The 12,780-nt window shown below is 47.8% G+C and overlaps 1 protein-coding gene across 1 annotated transcript in view; it reads left to right on the top strand.

Annotated features, from left to right (window-relative positions):
• NELFCD (negative elongation factor complex member C/D) overlaps positions 1-12,780 on the top strand; it is a 31,349-nt gene that overhangs the window by 17,727 nt on the left and 842 nt on the right. The window contains exons 2-14 of the mRNA XM_011934559.1: positions 4,415-4,530; positions 5,067-5,176; positions 6,028-6,137; positions 7,236-7,343; positions 7,814-7,966; positions 8,186-8,316; positions 9,240-9,405; positions 9,642-9,776; positions 10,218-10,357; positions 11,335-11,449; positions 11,789-11,884; positions 11,963-12,103; positions 12,454-12,583. Of these exons, the coding sequence (XP_011789949.1) occupies positions 4,415-4,530; positions 5,067-5,176; positions 6,028-6,137; positions 7,236-7,343; positions 7,814-7,966; positions 8,186-8,316; positions 9,240-9,405; positions 9,642-9,776; positions 10,218-10,357; positions 11,335-11,449; positions 11,789-11,884; positions 11,963-12,103; positions 12,454-12,583 (1,651 nt within the window). The remainder of the gene's footprint in view (positions 1-4,414; positions 4,531-5,066; positions 5,177-6,027; positions 6,138-7,235; positions 7,344-7,813; positions 7,967-8,185; positions 8,317-9,239; positions 9,406-9,641; positions 9,777-10,217; positions 10,358-11,334; positions 11,450-11,788; positions 11,885-11,962; positions 12,104-12,453; positions 12,584-12,780) is intronic.

Here is a 12,780-nt window from a genome sequence, read left to right as displayed (position 1 = left end):
CCCCCAGTACCCCCTTGCTCCGGCCAGGCCCGGCGCCGACCCTGCGACCCCCACGGCGGGCGGGACACCAACGCTAAGGTGGAGGGTTGGGCCCGGAGCTCACACAGTTTTAAACAAAAATAAAGTGGAAAAACTTCACACCAGCATCATGGTGAAAAAGTAGAATTTAGGGCATTCCTACATGTGCTTTACTGTTTTATAAACTGTACTCTTCAGCACCTTGGGCTGATTTCATCTGTCTTTGGGCAAACTGATGGAAAGGATCTTCGGGCCTTGACCTTCCAGGGTTTGGGGTGGAAGCCCAGGAGGGATCACTCTGTTCCCACCCTGAGAACGGGGCCTGCAGAGTCAGGGCAGGCAGCTCTAGTCTGGCCGGTGTGTCCCCTCCTTAAACTCTAAAGACCCACCTGCGGCGCATGATTGAAATGTAGCCTCTCAGGTCCCTCCCCTGGAGACAGTCCAACAGTTGGTCTGGACGGGGAGCCTGGGAACTTGCTTTTTTTTTTAATTTTTTTATTTTTTTAAATTTTTTTGAGGCGTAGTTTCGCTCTTGTTGCCCAGGCTGGAGTGTAATGGCGCCATCGCGGCTCACTGCAACCTCTGCCTCCCGGGTTCAAGCGATTCTCCTGCCTCAGCCTCCCGAGTAGCTGGGATCACAGGCGCCCACCACCATGCCCAGTTAAGTTTTAAAATTTTGAGTAGAGAGGGGGTTTCACTATGTTGGCCAGGCTGGTCTCGAACTCCTGACTTCGGTTGATCCACCCACCTCGACCTCCCAAACTGCTGGGATTACAGGCGGGAGCCACCGCGCCTCGCCCAGGAACTTGCATTTTTAACAAGAGTCAAGATTGGGGATGTCTGGTGCATTTTGAACTGGTGTTTTGAGGGAATAAAGGATGAAGTGGGGCTTACGTTGATGAACATGGGTGGTGGTGTGATGGCGGCTTCGGAGCCGTGGTATAAAATGCCAAGGCAGGCGATGTGTTTCTGGAACTGAAAGAAGCCCTGTGAAGGCCTGGTGGAAGCAGTGGCAGGAGGTCAGTAGGGAGCAGGTTCTGAAGATCCTTGGAGAGTGCTGAATGGTATGGCTTGTTCAGGAGTTTGGGGCAGGGAGGGACACGAGTAGATTTGCATGTTGGATCATTTCACAGTGTTGGAGGCTTAGGGTGGAGTGGATAGAGTCAGACTTAGCTAACTGAGAGCCTGGGCCATGTGCGTCATGCATTATCGCCTTCCACACTCAAGATTTTGAGTTGGGTGTTACTCTGCTTATCTGGTAAGTGAAGAAAGTGAGACGAAAAGACTTAGTGACCTGCCCAAGGTCATGAAACTAATAAGGAAGGAGAGGGGATCCAAGCCCACATCCTTTGTCTCCATTGCCACTTTATCAAATTGCTGACCACCAAAGTGGTCCAGATGGCAGGGTGTGAATTAGCTTAGTGGTGGGTTGGTGTTTGGGGCATCTTGTATATCACCTTGAGACTTTTATTCTTTTTTCTGTTTTTTTTTTTTTTTTTTGAGACGGAGTCTTGCTCAGCCACCCAGGATGGAGTGCAGTGGCTTGATCTCGGCTCACTGCAACCACCATCTCCTGGGTTCAAGCGATTCTCCCGTCTCAGCCTCCCGAGTAGCTGGGATTACAGGCACCTGCCATCATGCCCGGGTAATTTTTGTGTTTTAGTAGAGACGGGGTTTCTACCATGTTGGCCAGGCTGGTCTTGAACTCCTGACCTCAGGTGATCCACCCGCCCCTGCCTCCCAAAATGCTAGGATTACAGGCATGAGCCACTGTGCCCAGCCTTTTTGTTTTTTTTCTTTGAGACAGAGTCTCACTCTTGTCACCCAGGCTGGAGTGCAGTGGCGCCATCTTGGCTCACTGCAACGTCCACCTCCCAGGTTCAAGTGATTCTCCAAGTAGCTGGGATTACAGGCCGGTGCCGCCACACCTGGCTAATTTTTGTATTTTTAGTAGAGATGGGGTTTCACCATGTTGGCCAGGCTGGTCTCGAACTCCTGGTCTCAAGTAATCTGCCCACCTCAGCCTCCCAAAGTGTTGGGATTATAGGTGTGAGCCACCATGCCCGGCTCACCTTGAGCCATTGAGTCATAAAGTGTTGGAACTGGGGCACATGAGGGCCATCTAATCAGTGCCTTCACTTTATAGACCGAGTGCATGAGTTACTTGCCCAAGTTTATGCAGTCAGACCTCGACCCCACTGATGGGAGACTGGGGAGTCTCATGTTTGGGGAATTTTAATCATGATCCTAATTTTGCCCATTGATACCTGTGGGCTCTCATTGATGAGGGGGGGTGGACCAGATGTTCATTTCATGTTTATTCTGTGACTCAGCTTGGAAGAGGGACAGAAAATTAGGAAAGGTGTTAGGAGGGTGGCAAGAACTGGATTTTAAAAGATAGTTGGTGACCCAAATCCTGTTCGCCTGATGCCACGTTACATAGTGGGAGGCAGGAAGATGTGTAAGGAGGCCACTGTGATGTTCAGTCTGGATGATGGAAACTAAGAGCTACAGACATTGAAACGGATGAGTCCTGCTGCAGGTTGCAAGTGGGGAGTGGCGAGAGGTCAGAACGGACAGGGGAAGTGGGAAGGGCATGCTGTTGCTAGTGCTGGGGTGTTTTTTCCTGAAGGAGATGGGAATCTTTAAGCAGGAGAGAGATGTCAGTTTTGTGGCTTACAAAGATCACTGGCCACAGTGTGAAAGATGATTGAAAGGAAGGAATAAGACCGAGACTTTAGGGGAATGTTGCTACTGCAAGCATACAAAAAATAAGGAAGAGCAGAGGCAAATGTGGAAAGAAGGACCACCTTGGATAGACAGATGGGAGATGGAATTGATGAATCTATGTGACAGGATGTGGGGGTGGGGGGAGGGAGAGAAGCTGAAGATGATTTTCAGGTTTGGGGGTAACAGGTAGATATATGATGGAATCCTTTACTGAAATATGGGTTGTAGAAAGAAGATCTGTTTCCAGGGAAAAGATGTCAGTTTTGGACCTAAGGAGTTTGGATACTTGTGAGACATCTGACTGGAAATGAGAATGGAATGTTAGATACCTGAGTCTGGAGCTTAAGAGAGGAAGGACGGAGAGAGAGATCCAGGCTAATTCTGGATTTGTGAGCAGGCAGATAGCATGACCCGAGAGGTGGTGGAAGCCCAAGAGAACAGACATATGGGAATGAGGCTTGGGGTGAAGTCCGGCCTCTGTCACGCCCTCAGGGGCTCAGGGTTCCCCACACAAATCTGGTCTGAGAGAAGACTCCACAGTCTTTAGTGGGAAGTCATCAGGTTCTGTCTGCTTCCAAAGCACTGCTTTTAGGATCTTAGTCCAGATCAGCAGTGAGCAAACTTTTCTGAAAAAGGGCAGATAGCAAATATTTTAGGCTGTGCCTGTCTCTGTCTTAACTACTTAACTCGGCCCTTACAGGGGGAAAATGATCACAGACAATCCTTAAAAGAATGGGTGTGGTTGTGTTCCACAAAACTTTATTTGCAAAAATAGGAGAGGGCTGGATTTGGCTCTGGGTCATAGTTTGCTGACCCCTGGCCCAGCTCTTGCCCCATTATGTTAGAGTAGGTTGCATGGAAGTCTGTCTCTATTAGTTTGTAAACTTCTTTGATGGAAAAAGCCTTGTCTTGTCTTACATTTTCTTAGGCTCCTTGGTTGATGAGCACAGTGCAGACCGTTCAGAAAGCATCTGCTTGTTAGTTAGGGTGGCAGTGTTAAAGTTAACAGGGTTTGGGATCACTCAGTCCATCCTCACATGGTCATCAGCAGGTGAAGAAGCCTGCTTTGCCCTTAGATTGAGTGACAGGCCTGAGGTTGCTTCCACATAGAATTGGGACTGGAGTCCAGCTAGAAGTGCCAACGCAAGGCAAGTTAGCGATCTTTACTTTCTAATGGTAAGTGATGGCTCACGCTTTCAGGAGTCAGGTTGTTACTCTTCAATGGCATGTATGAAATAAGAATAGTGAAAATAATAATAATAATAGTTGACTGTCTATTGCACCGTTACTAAATGTCAGAGGTTATGCTGGGCTCTTCCAAAAATTAGCTCATGGAATCCTCACAACAGCCAAATGGGAATAGGTATTATTATTATCTTCACTTAACAGAGGAGGAAACGGACGCTCAGAGAGGTTGGGTAACTTGTGTGAGCATGGAACACGGTTTGCCAGGGAGGAGCTGTACACACCTACTCAGTGTGATCCCGGATCCCATTTTCCTAGCCGCTCACTACCTGCCCAGCCCATTTCATGAAATTGTCATGAAAGTCAAGTGAAATAATGTGTGTAGAATACTTTCAAAATGGGCGGCATTATACGATTTAAGGTGAGATTAGGGTATTTATATTAATGAAAGAAAATCCTGGCTCCTGGCATTTACCAACAGCAGGAGGATGATTCTGGAGAAGGAGAGGATGATGCAGAGGTTCAGCAAGAATGCCTGCATAAATTTTCCACCCGGGATTATATCATGGAACCCTCCATCTTTAACACTCTGAAGAGGTATGTGAGAAAGGTGTTTGTATTGGGAGGAGGCTGGGGATAATTTAGAGAAAGTTTTGTAATACACCCAGAAGGTGCTATGTAAAGCAAGAGTAATGTGAACTGAACTAAAGGCTTCAAGGGGTGGCCCCTCTGCCACTTTTTTTTTTTTTTTTTAAGACAGAGTCTTGCCCTGTTGCAGTGGCACAATCACCGCTCACTGCAGCTTCAGCCTCCTGGAATCAGGCAGTTCTCCCACCTCAGCCTCACAAGGTGGCCACCCAGACATGTGCCATTGTGCCTGGCTTTTTTTTTTTTTTTTTTTTGGAGAGACAGGGCTCTTTATGTTGCCCAGGCTGGTCTTAAACTCCTAGGCTCAAGTGATTCTCCCACCTCTGCCTCCCAAAGTGCTGGGATTACAGGTGTGCACCACCACATCCAGCCCCCTCTGCCGCTTTAAAAATTTTGAAACCTGATTCTTTTCCTCCTTCCTTACCTTCCTGTTGTCCATCATTCCATTCATTCTGGTGTAATTGCCGCTTTGTTACTTTCCCTAGGTATTTTCAGGCAGGAGGGTCTCCGGAGAATGTTATCCAGCTCTTATCTGAAAACTACACCGCTGTGGCCCAAACTGTGAACCTGCTGGCTGAGTGGCTCATTCAGACAGGTGCTTTGTGGGTGGCCCGTGTCCTGGCTAGTCACCCCCACCTTTTCAAAAATAGACTTTTGTGTCCTTACAACACTGATACATTGCCTTGTTTTCCCGGTTTCTGAGACTTGTGTAAGAAAGAGCTGAACTTCTTACTTATTTTTATGTTTATCTTACTCATTTGTATCTGCTTGCCTCTTATCTTTGATTCAGTAATTGAGGTTTACTGGTAGCCTGCAAACGTGATTCTCATTGAGCTGTTTTCCCTACCATGTTGTAGAATTATAGGATTATACAGTGTATGTTCAGTGTGTCATTTTCAAGACGTCTATTACAGCAAGCAGTAAATGACGGATAATTTAGGACTGGCTATGATTATGGCTTTTAGCTAATATGATCAAAGTAGAGCCTTACTGTAAATCCACGGAGCCGGGTGCAGATGACATCACTGGAGTGCGTGCTGTCCGGAAGCCTGTGGACGCACTGCTGTCCCGGTGATTAGACACGAGTGTGTCTCTTTTGGCTGCCATCTGCTCCCTCCTCACTGGGCAGAGGTGTTTTTCCATCCCCCTACCTGTCTGCTGTGGCCATTTGTCTTTATCCTTAGGGAGGCTCTGCAGACGGTGCTGTCCTTTCCATGAAGTCAGGGTGGACCAGGCTTGTGTGTTCTGTTCTGTGCTGCTTTTTGGGTCTTACCATTGAATATCATTGATAACTACTTTTAAGAGTTCCAAAATCTTACATTTATAAGTGGTCAGAAGCAATTCTTTGATATTTGATTCACATAGAGACTTTTGACCGTTTGCTTTCTAAAGCCACACAGTGAATGGAGAGCTTGCCATTGTCTAGTGGCTTTCATTTTCTTTCAGGTGTTGAGCCAGTGCAGGTTCAGGAAACTGTGGAAAATCACTTGAAGAGTTTGCTGATCAAACATTTTGACCCCCGCAAAGCAGATTCTATTTTTACTGAAGAAGGAGAGGTGAGGAATTATTTTGCTTTGTCTAGTACCAGGCCCTAGGGTCTTTTACACATTTCCTGTGTACAATGGAGTGTGGCATATCATGTAAGTAATGGCAGAGTTGGGGACTAAAATCAGAGTGTGAGACAGAAGTTGCATCTAGTCAGAATTGCCCTTTAAACTCTGTACCCAGGGTCATGACATGCTTGCACGTGAGAGGCACACGGGTGCTGAGACCAAGAGAAGGAACAGCAAGTTCCCACCACTTCCCCTCTCAGGCTCACTCCCAGGCACAGCTCTTGGAGTGTTGTGGTGGATTTCGTTTGGTTCCTCCAGGAGCAGTTGCCAAGACAGGGCTAGGCCTGCAGGAGATTATGGGGGGGAAGCAACTATAAGAGAAGATGGGGGTAGGGCTGGAGGAGGCTGGGGGAGCTGTGATGCAGTCTGAACCTTGAGGGCAAGAGAGAAGGAATGAGGGTTAGTAGGAAGAATGTTAGGCTGCAGTGTGGTTTCCAGAAAGTTCCAGCCATATCAGTGGGGAATCTTTAAGCCACAGGTGTCCATTCTGGGAGCCCACATCTCCTGGACAGACCTGCTTTTGAGGCCCTGCTGCATTCCATCTGTGGCTGGGAGCAGCCTTGGGGAGCTGGCCTTGGCACAAACAGGATGGCAGGTTCAGAGCACAGCCCTTGAAGCCATCCGTCACATAGGAGAGCTGAGAGAAACGTTTTTCTGGCTACTCCATGTGGTGATGGGCCAGACCACCTGTGCCATTTAAAAATGGCCTCTTTCTGTTTTGCTGAGGGCATACAGCTGGGGCAGCATGAGCTGCCTGAGTGTGTAAGGCGGCTCTGTGTGGGTCTTGGTGTCTCCTAGGAAACGACTTTCAGTACCCTCGTGTTGAGTTCAGTCTTCTGAAAGCTGAGGGGGCATCCAGGGACCTTCCTGTCACTCAGCCAACTGTGTGGCCGTGGCCAGCTCTGGGTCTGCCTCCCCCAGAACTAGATGCCCATGGGGACTCCATCAGCACCAATCTCCTGCAATTGTTTATACAACAGAATCTCCACTCAAGTAAAAGCGGGGCCTCTCCTATTTTGCTGTTTGTGTGTTTGTTGGCAGACCCCAGCGTGGCTGGAACAGATGATTGCACACACCACGTGGCGGGATCTTTTTTACAAACTGGCTGAAGCCCATCCAGACTGTTTGATGCTGAACTTTACTGTTAAGGTAGGAAGAGTTCTGGAGTTAAAGAGAAAGGTGTTTGTGAATGAGGGTTATTTTTGGTTGTTGGTCTGTTTCCTTTGACAGTTCATATTTGCTTTTTTCCATAAAGGTCTTTATTGTTTTATTTTCATAAGCCTTACACTGAGAAAGAAAAGTGTAAAATTTGTATCTGTGTTTTTGGGTCAGCATCGACTGTGTTTTAGGATTTAGCAGGGACACATAGAGTTCTCTGTGGTTTGAGAAGAGCTTTAGGTGTGCCTGCTCGATCTTCCTCTTGCATATGAAGAAACGATGGAGAGGTGGTCAGCCCAGGGCACACACCTAGGTGATAGCAGGGTGGGGGCGGAGTGAAGGCCTGAGACCCATGCCCAGCGCACACTTACTCCACCTCACCAAGAACACTGACAAGCCAGCTTCCCGTGGAGGTGCGGTCACTGCATGCCACCCCTTTGACTTCTTGTTTTGTGTCCTAGCTTATTTCTGACGCAGGGTACCAGGGGGAGATCACCAGCGTGTCCACAGCATGCCAGCAGCTAGAAGTGTTCTCGAGAGTGCTCCGGACCTCTCTAGCTACAATTTTAGATGGAGGAGAAGAAAACCTTGAAAAAAATCTCCCTGAGTTTGCCGTAAGTTCTTTCTTTATGAACCTCAGATTAGAAGGAGGCTACTTTGGGTCTTGGTTTTCAAGCATGAGATGCTCCTTCCCTGGAGAGAATCTCCATTTCTGAGGGCACCTTCCAGGATGCTCACTCCCGGGCCTGAGCACAGGGGAGGAGGCTTGGCTCTAGTCCGCTGTCCGTGCTAGAGTAGTGAACCCCACACCCTCTCTCCTTGCAATCTTTCAGAAGATGGTGTGCCACGGGGAGCACACGTACCTGTTTGCCCAGGCCATGATGTCCGTGCTGGCCCAGGAGGAGCAGGGGGGCTCCGCTGTGCGCAGGATCGCCCAGGAAGTGCAGCGCTTTGCCCAGGAGAAGTGAGAGGCCCTATTTCTGCTCAACCCCTCCCTCCCTAGTGCTCCCCACGAAACCCTTCCCATGGCCCTCATTCCACAGCCAAAGCTGCTAGCTCCTTCTGTTCAACATATAGGTAGACTTCCTTGTGGCTGGGCATGGTGGCTCACGCCTGTAATCCCAGCACTTTGGGAGGCTGAGGCGGATGGATCACCTAAGGTCAGGAGTTCAAGACCAGCCTGACAAACATGGAGAAACCCCGTCCCTACTAAACAAAAATACAAAATTAGCCAGGCGTGGTGGCACATGCCTGTAACCCCAGCTATTTGGAAGGCTGAGGCAGGAGAATCGCTTGAACCTGGGAGGTGGAGGTTGTGGTCAGCCAAGATCGCACTATTGCACTCCAACCTGGGCGACAAGAGCGAAACTCTGTCTAAAAAAAAAAAAAAAAAAAAAAACTTCCTTTTATCCAGCAGAGCTGGAAAAGTGAGAGTTGTTTTTGGTATACTACGAGAGCTGGCATTCTAAAGTGCTGCTTTGAGGACTGTTTTGTAAAGCACTTGATTCTTTTTCACTTTGCCAGATTTATGGACCTGGGTTTTACACTAGGATTCATAAGAAACAAATAACATCAGTCCTGAAATAGTTGCTCAGAATCTCATTGTTACAGTGTCGTCCATATCTTACTGTACAAAATGAGCTCGTGTTAACTTTATTTTCTGCTACCAATAGAGTGTTCATAAGTATTTAAAGTGTGTGACTCCTTTATTATAGAGCCAGCAAGCTGTATTTGAATCACTTTCCCAGTGTTGTAAATGTTAGGAGTCAGTACACTCATGGATGGCAGAAAAACAGAGATCCCAACAATGTAAAGTATTCTATGTGTAAAGAAGAACAGAAAAAAGAAGCTGCCTTGTTAGTAACGGGCTCTCTGGTTTTTCTCAAGAGGTCACGACGCCAGTCAGATCACACTAACGTTGGGCACAGCTGCCTCCTACCCCAGGGCCTGCCAGGCTCTTGGGGCCATGCTGTCCAAAGGAGCCCTGAACCCTGCCGACATCACCGTCCTGTTCAAGATGTTCACAAGCATGGACCCTCCTCCGGTTGAACTCGTAAGTTGCTTCTCAAGAACTCCCAGTGCCAACTGGTAGGGTTACTTTGGAAAGTCTATGCTTGTCTGATTCTCTGAAGGCTGTGAATGCAATTCCATCATTGTCCTGGTCCTTCCTCAGTCACGCTCTCGGCCTGGAGCCTGTTAGGCCCCTGCTGTGTAGGGAGCCCTGAGGGGAGGTGGGTGAGCAGTGCCCTCAGGCCTGCCGTCCCGAACTGGGCCTGTGCTTCTCCTCAGATCCGCGTTCCAGCCTTCCTGGACCTGTTCATGCAGTCACTCTTTAAACCAGGGGCTCGGATCAACCAGGACCACAAGCACAAATACATCCACATCTTGGCGTACGCGGCAAGTGTGGTTGAGACCTGGAAGAAGGTACCATCGGTTCTGGGAATCTGTGGATTTTTTAGGAGACAGATCTCCTCCTCTGCTTTGATATTATTTTGGAATTTTGGCTACAAGAAATCTTGAGCCTCTCTAGTATCAAGCATGTCTTTTCTTCTGTTTCTGCATAGAGAAAGGGCTAAACGTCTCAAGAAAATGTGTGTAGCCTCTCTTAATACTCTGCAAACCGTAATTTGAAATGTGACTAAAGAAATGAAACTGATTTCCGTAAGACATGGACAAACACTAGTCTCAATGCTTTTCAGTTTCTGTACTCTGTGTGACTGTGAAGTTTGACAATTAAATTGACTCCCAACTTAAGTTTGAGAAATAGGGAAAGTGATTTGCAAGGAGAGGTGGCCGATACCAGAACACCCCGACAGCAGGGATATCTGCCCTGTCAGGCTCACTAGCTTGTGTGTGTGTTTTCAGAACAAGCGAGTGAGCATCAATAAAGATGAGCTGAAGTCAACGTCGAAAGCTGTTGAAACTGTTCACAATTTGTGTTGCAACGAGAACAAAGGGGCCTCTGAACTAGTGGCAGAATTGAGCACACTTTATCAGTGTATTAGGTAAGTAAAATGAAACTTAGTTCTTCAATCAGTCCTTTGGGGAGGAGGTGGTTTGAGTTTTCATATTGAAAGCTCAAATAACAAAAGCTTCAGTGATACTTATTTTATGTCCTTTTTCATTTTTAAACAGTATGTAGGGAACTTTGGACAGCTTTAGCAGCGTGAGGAATTTTCAGGTGTTTATTTGCCAGAAGTCTCTTGAGCACATCCTCACAAATTAGACGAAGTAAAAGATAGCCAGAGTTACAAAACCTGATTTGAAGGGTCTATTTATAGGTAAAGTTATACCCACAAACTATTGCTTAGATAGAAATGATTTGTGATTATGCCAATTATATAAATACATGTGTCCTAGAAATAGTATGTTCTCTTAGGCATGTCTTTCCCCTAATAATTTATACTAGGGATGAAGAAAGAGTTTGCTAAATAAAGGTAAACTTCAACCCAGTTCACCAAACTCACTGAGGGTCGCTCATTAACGATCTTTTCCTTTAAATAAGTGGTTTAAAGTGAGCAGAGAATTGAACTCTGCTTCTCGCGTCACATGTTGAGTGGCTGCCGATTCATTCACGCTATTTACTAATAAGCAGAGCTTAGGCCGGGCACGGTGGCTCCTGCCTGGAATCCCAGCACTCTGGGAGGCCAAGGCAAGAAAATCGCTTGAACCCAGGAGTGCAAGACCAGCCTGAGCAACATGGTGGACCCTCTCTCTACAAAAAATTAGCTAGACATGGTGGCACGCACCTGTAGTCCCAGGCACTCGGGAGGCCGCAGTGAGCCATGATTGTGCCACTGCACTCCAGCCTGGGTGACAGAGTGAGACCCTGTCTCAAAAAAGAAAAAAAAAAGCTTGGGGGGCGTATTGAAGGGTGAATGATGGAGTCGTTTGAGTTTGTTTGTAACCATCCTTTAACGCTTTTCTAGCATATTTCGTGTTTTCAATTGTTTTTAAAGGAAGCATTCTGCCTTAACTGTAGGTTTCCAGTGGTAGCGATGGGTGTGCTGAAGTGGGTGGATTGGACTGTATCAGAACCAAGGTACTTTCAGCTGCAGACTGACCATACCCCCGTCCACCTGGCATTGCTGGATGAGGTAAGAGGGTGGAGGGCTGTTCACAGTGTGCAGTGTCTGTCTCATGCTGTTTACATTGGCATTAACATTGCATCTATTTAGTAAGTTTAGAGGATACTCTTTTCAAAAATAGTTATTTCAGTCCTAAGTGAGGATTTTCCTCTTAAGGACCTAGCTTCATTGACTGCAGAAATTTCTTCATCTCAGTCAAGTGTTACTGGAAGCCGATGGCCCTGGCTTAGGTGTCAGGACCTTCCTCCTCAGTGATAAGCTCTTTGGTGACTGTGACAGTGCCCGGTTTCTCTTGTGTGCTGAGTGTGACCACATTGCTCAGCGAAGCTCCCTCTGGCCTGTTTGTAGATCAGCACCTGCCACCAACTCCTGCACCCCCAGGTCCTGCAGCTGCTTGTTAAGCTTTTTGAGACTGAGCACTCCCAGCTGGATGTGATGGAGCAGGTAAGCAGTGCCCGTGGGGCTCGCCAGGGGCTGGGGAGGACCCCCTCTAACCAGCTCCTTGTCCCCCTTCTTCTGTAGCTTGAGTTGAAGAAGACACTGCTGGACAGGATGGTTCACCTGCTGAGTCGAGGTTATGTACTTCCTGTTGTCAGTTACATCCGAAAGTGTCTGGAGAAGCTGGACACTGACATTTCACTCATTCGCTATTTTGTCACTGAGGTCAGCAATGCACCGTTGGTTTCATGTTTCATACTGTTTACACTAGCACTGCCCTTTTTGGCTTAATGTAGTTCATTCTGTACCTAACTGAGAACTGTGCTTTCTGATGTAGTGATGACAATGACAGATACTCATTTACCAAAAAGCACTTCCTGCCTGCAGCAGCTGTATTACACACTTTGCCTCCGTTACCACCCTGGGCATCTTGATGTTGGAGACGGGTGGTGTCACCAGGGAAGCTGGTGGGGGCGGGGAGGGATTTTTTCCAAACTGATTGCCATTTCACCCAAATGTCGCTGGATGCCCCACACTAGTGAGCGGAAGAAGTCACCCTGTGCTCCCCCACACAGGTGCTGGACGTCATTGCTCCTCCTTATACCTCTGACTTCGTGCAGCTTTTCCTCCCCATCCTGGAGAATGACAGCATCGCAGGTACCATCAAAACAGAAGGCGAGCATGACCCTGTGACGGAGTTTATAGGTGAGGCCCAGTGCCTAGCCCTTTGTTACAATAGAAGATGTCAGCTGGGCATGGTGGCTCATGCCTGTAATCCCAGCACTCTGGGAGGCCGAGGTGGGTGGATCACCTGAGGTTGGGAGTTCAAGACCAGCCTGACCAACATGGAGAAACCCCATCTCTACTAAAAATACAAAATTAGCCAGGCGTGGTGGCACGTG

This window comes from Colobus angolensis, unplaced genomic scaffold, assembly GCF_000951035.1.
Source record: "Colobus angolensis palliatus isolate OR3802 unplaced genomic scaffold, Cang.pa_1.0 Scaffold136, whole genome shotgun sequence".
Lineage (NCBI taxonomy): Eukaryota > Metazoa > Chordata > Mammalia > Primates > Cercopithecidae > Colobus > Colobus angolensis.
The sequence above is the reverse complement of the archived record's forward strand: the minus strand, read 5'-3'. Positions and strand labels throughout refer to the sequence as shown.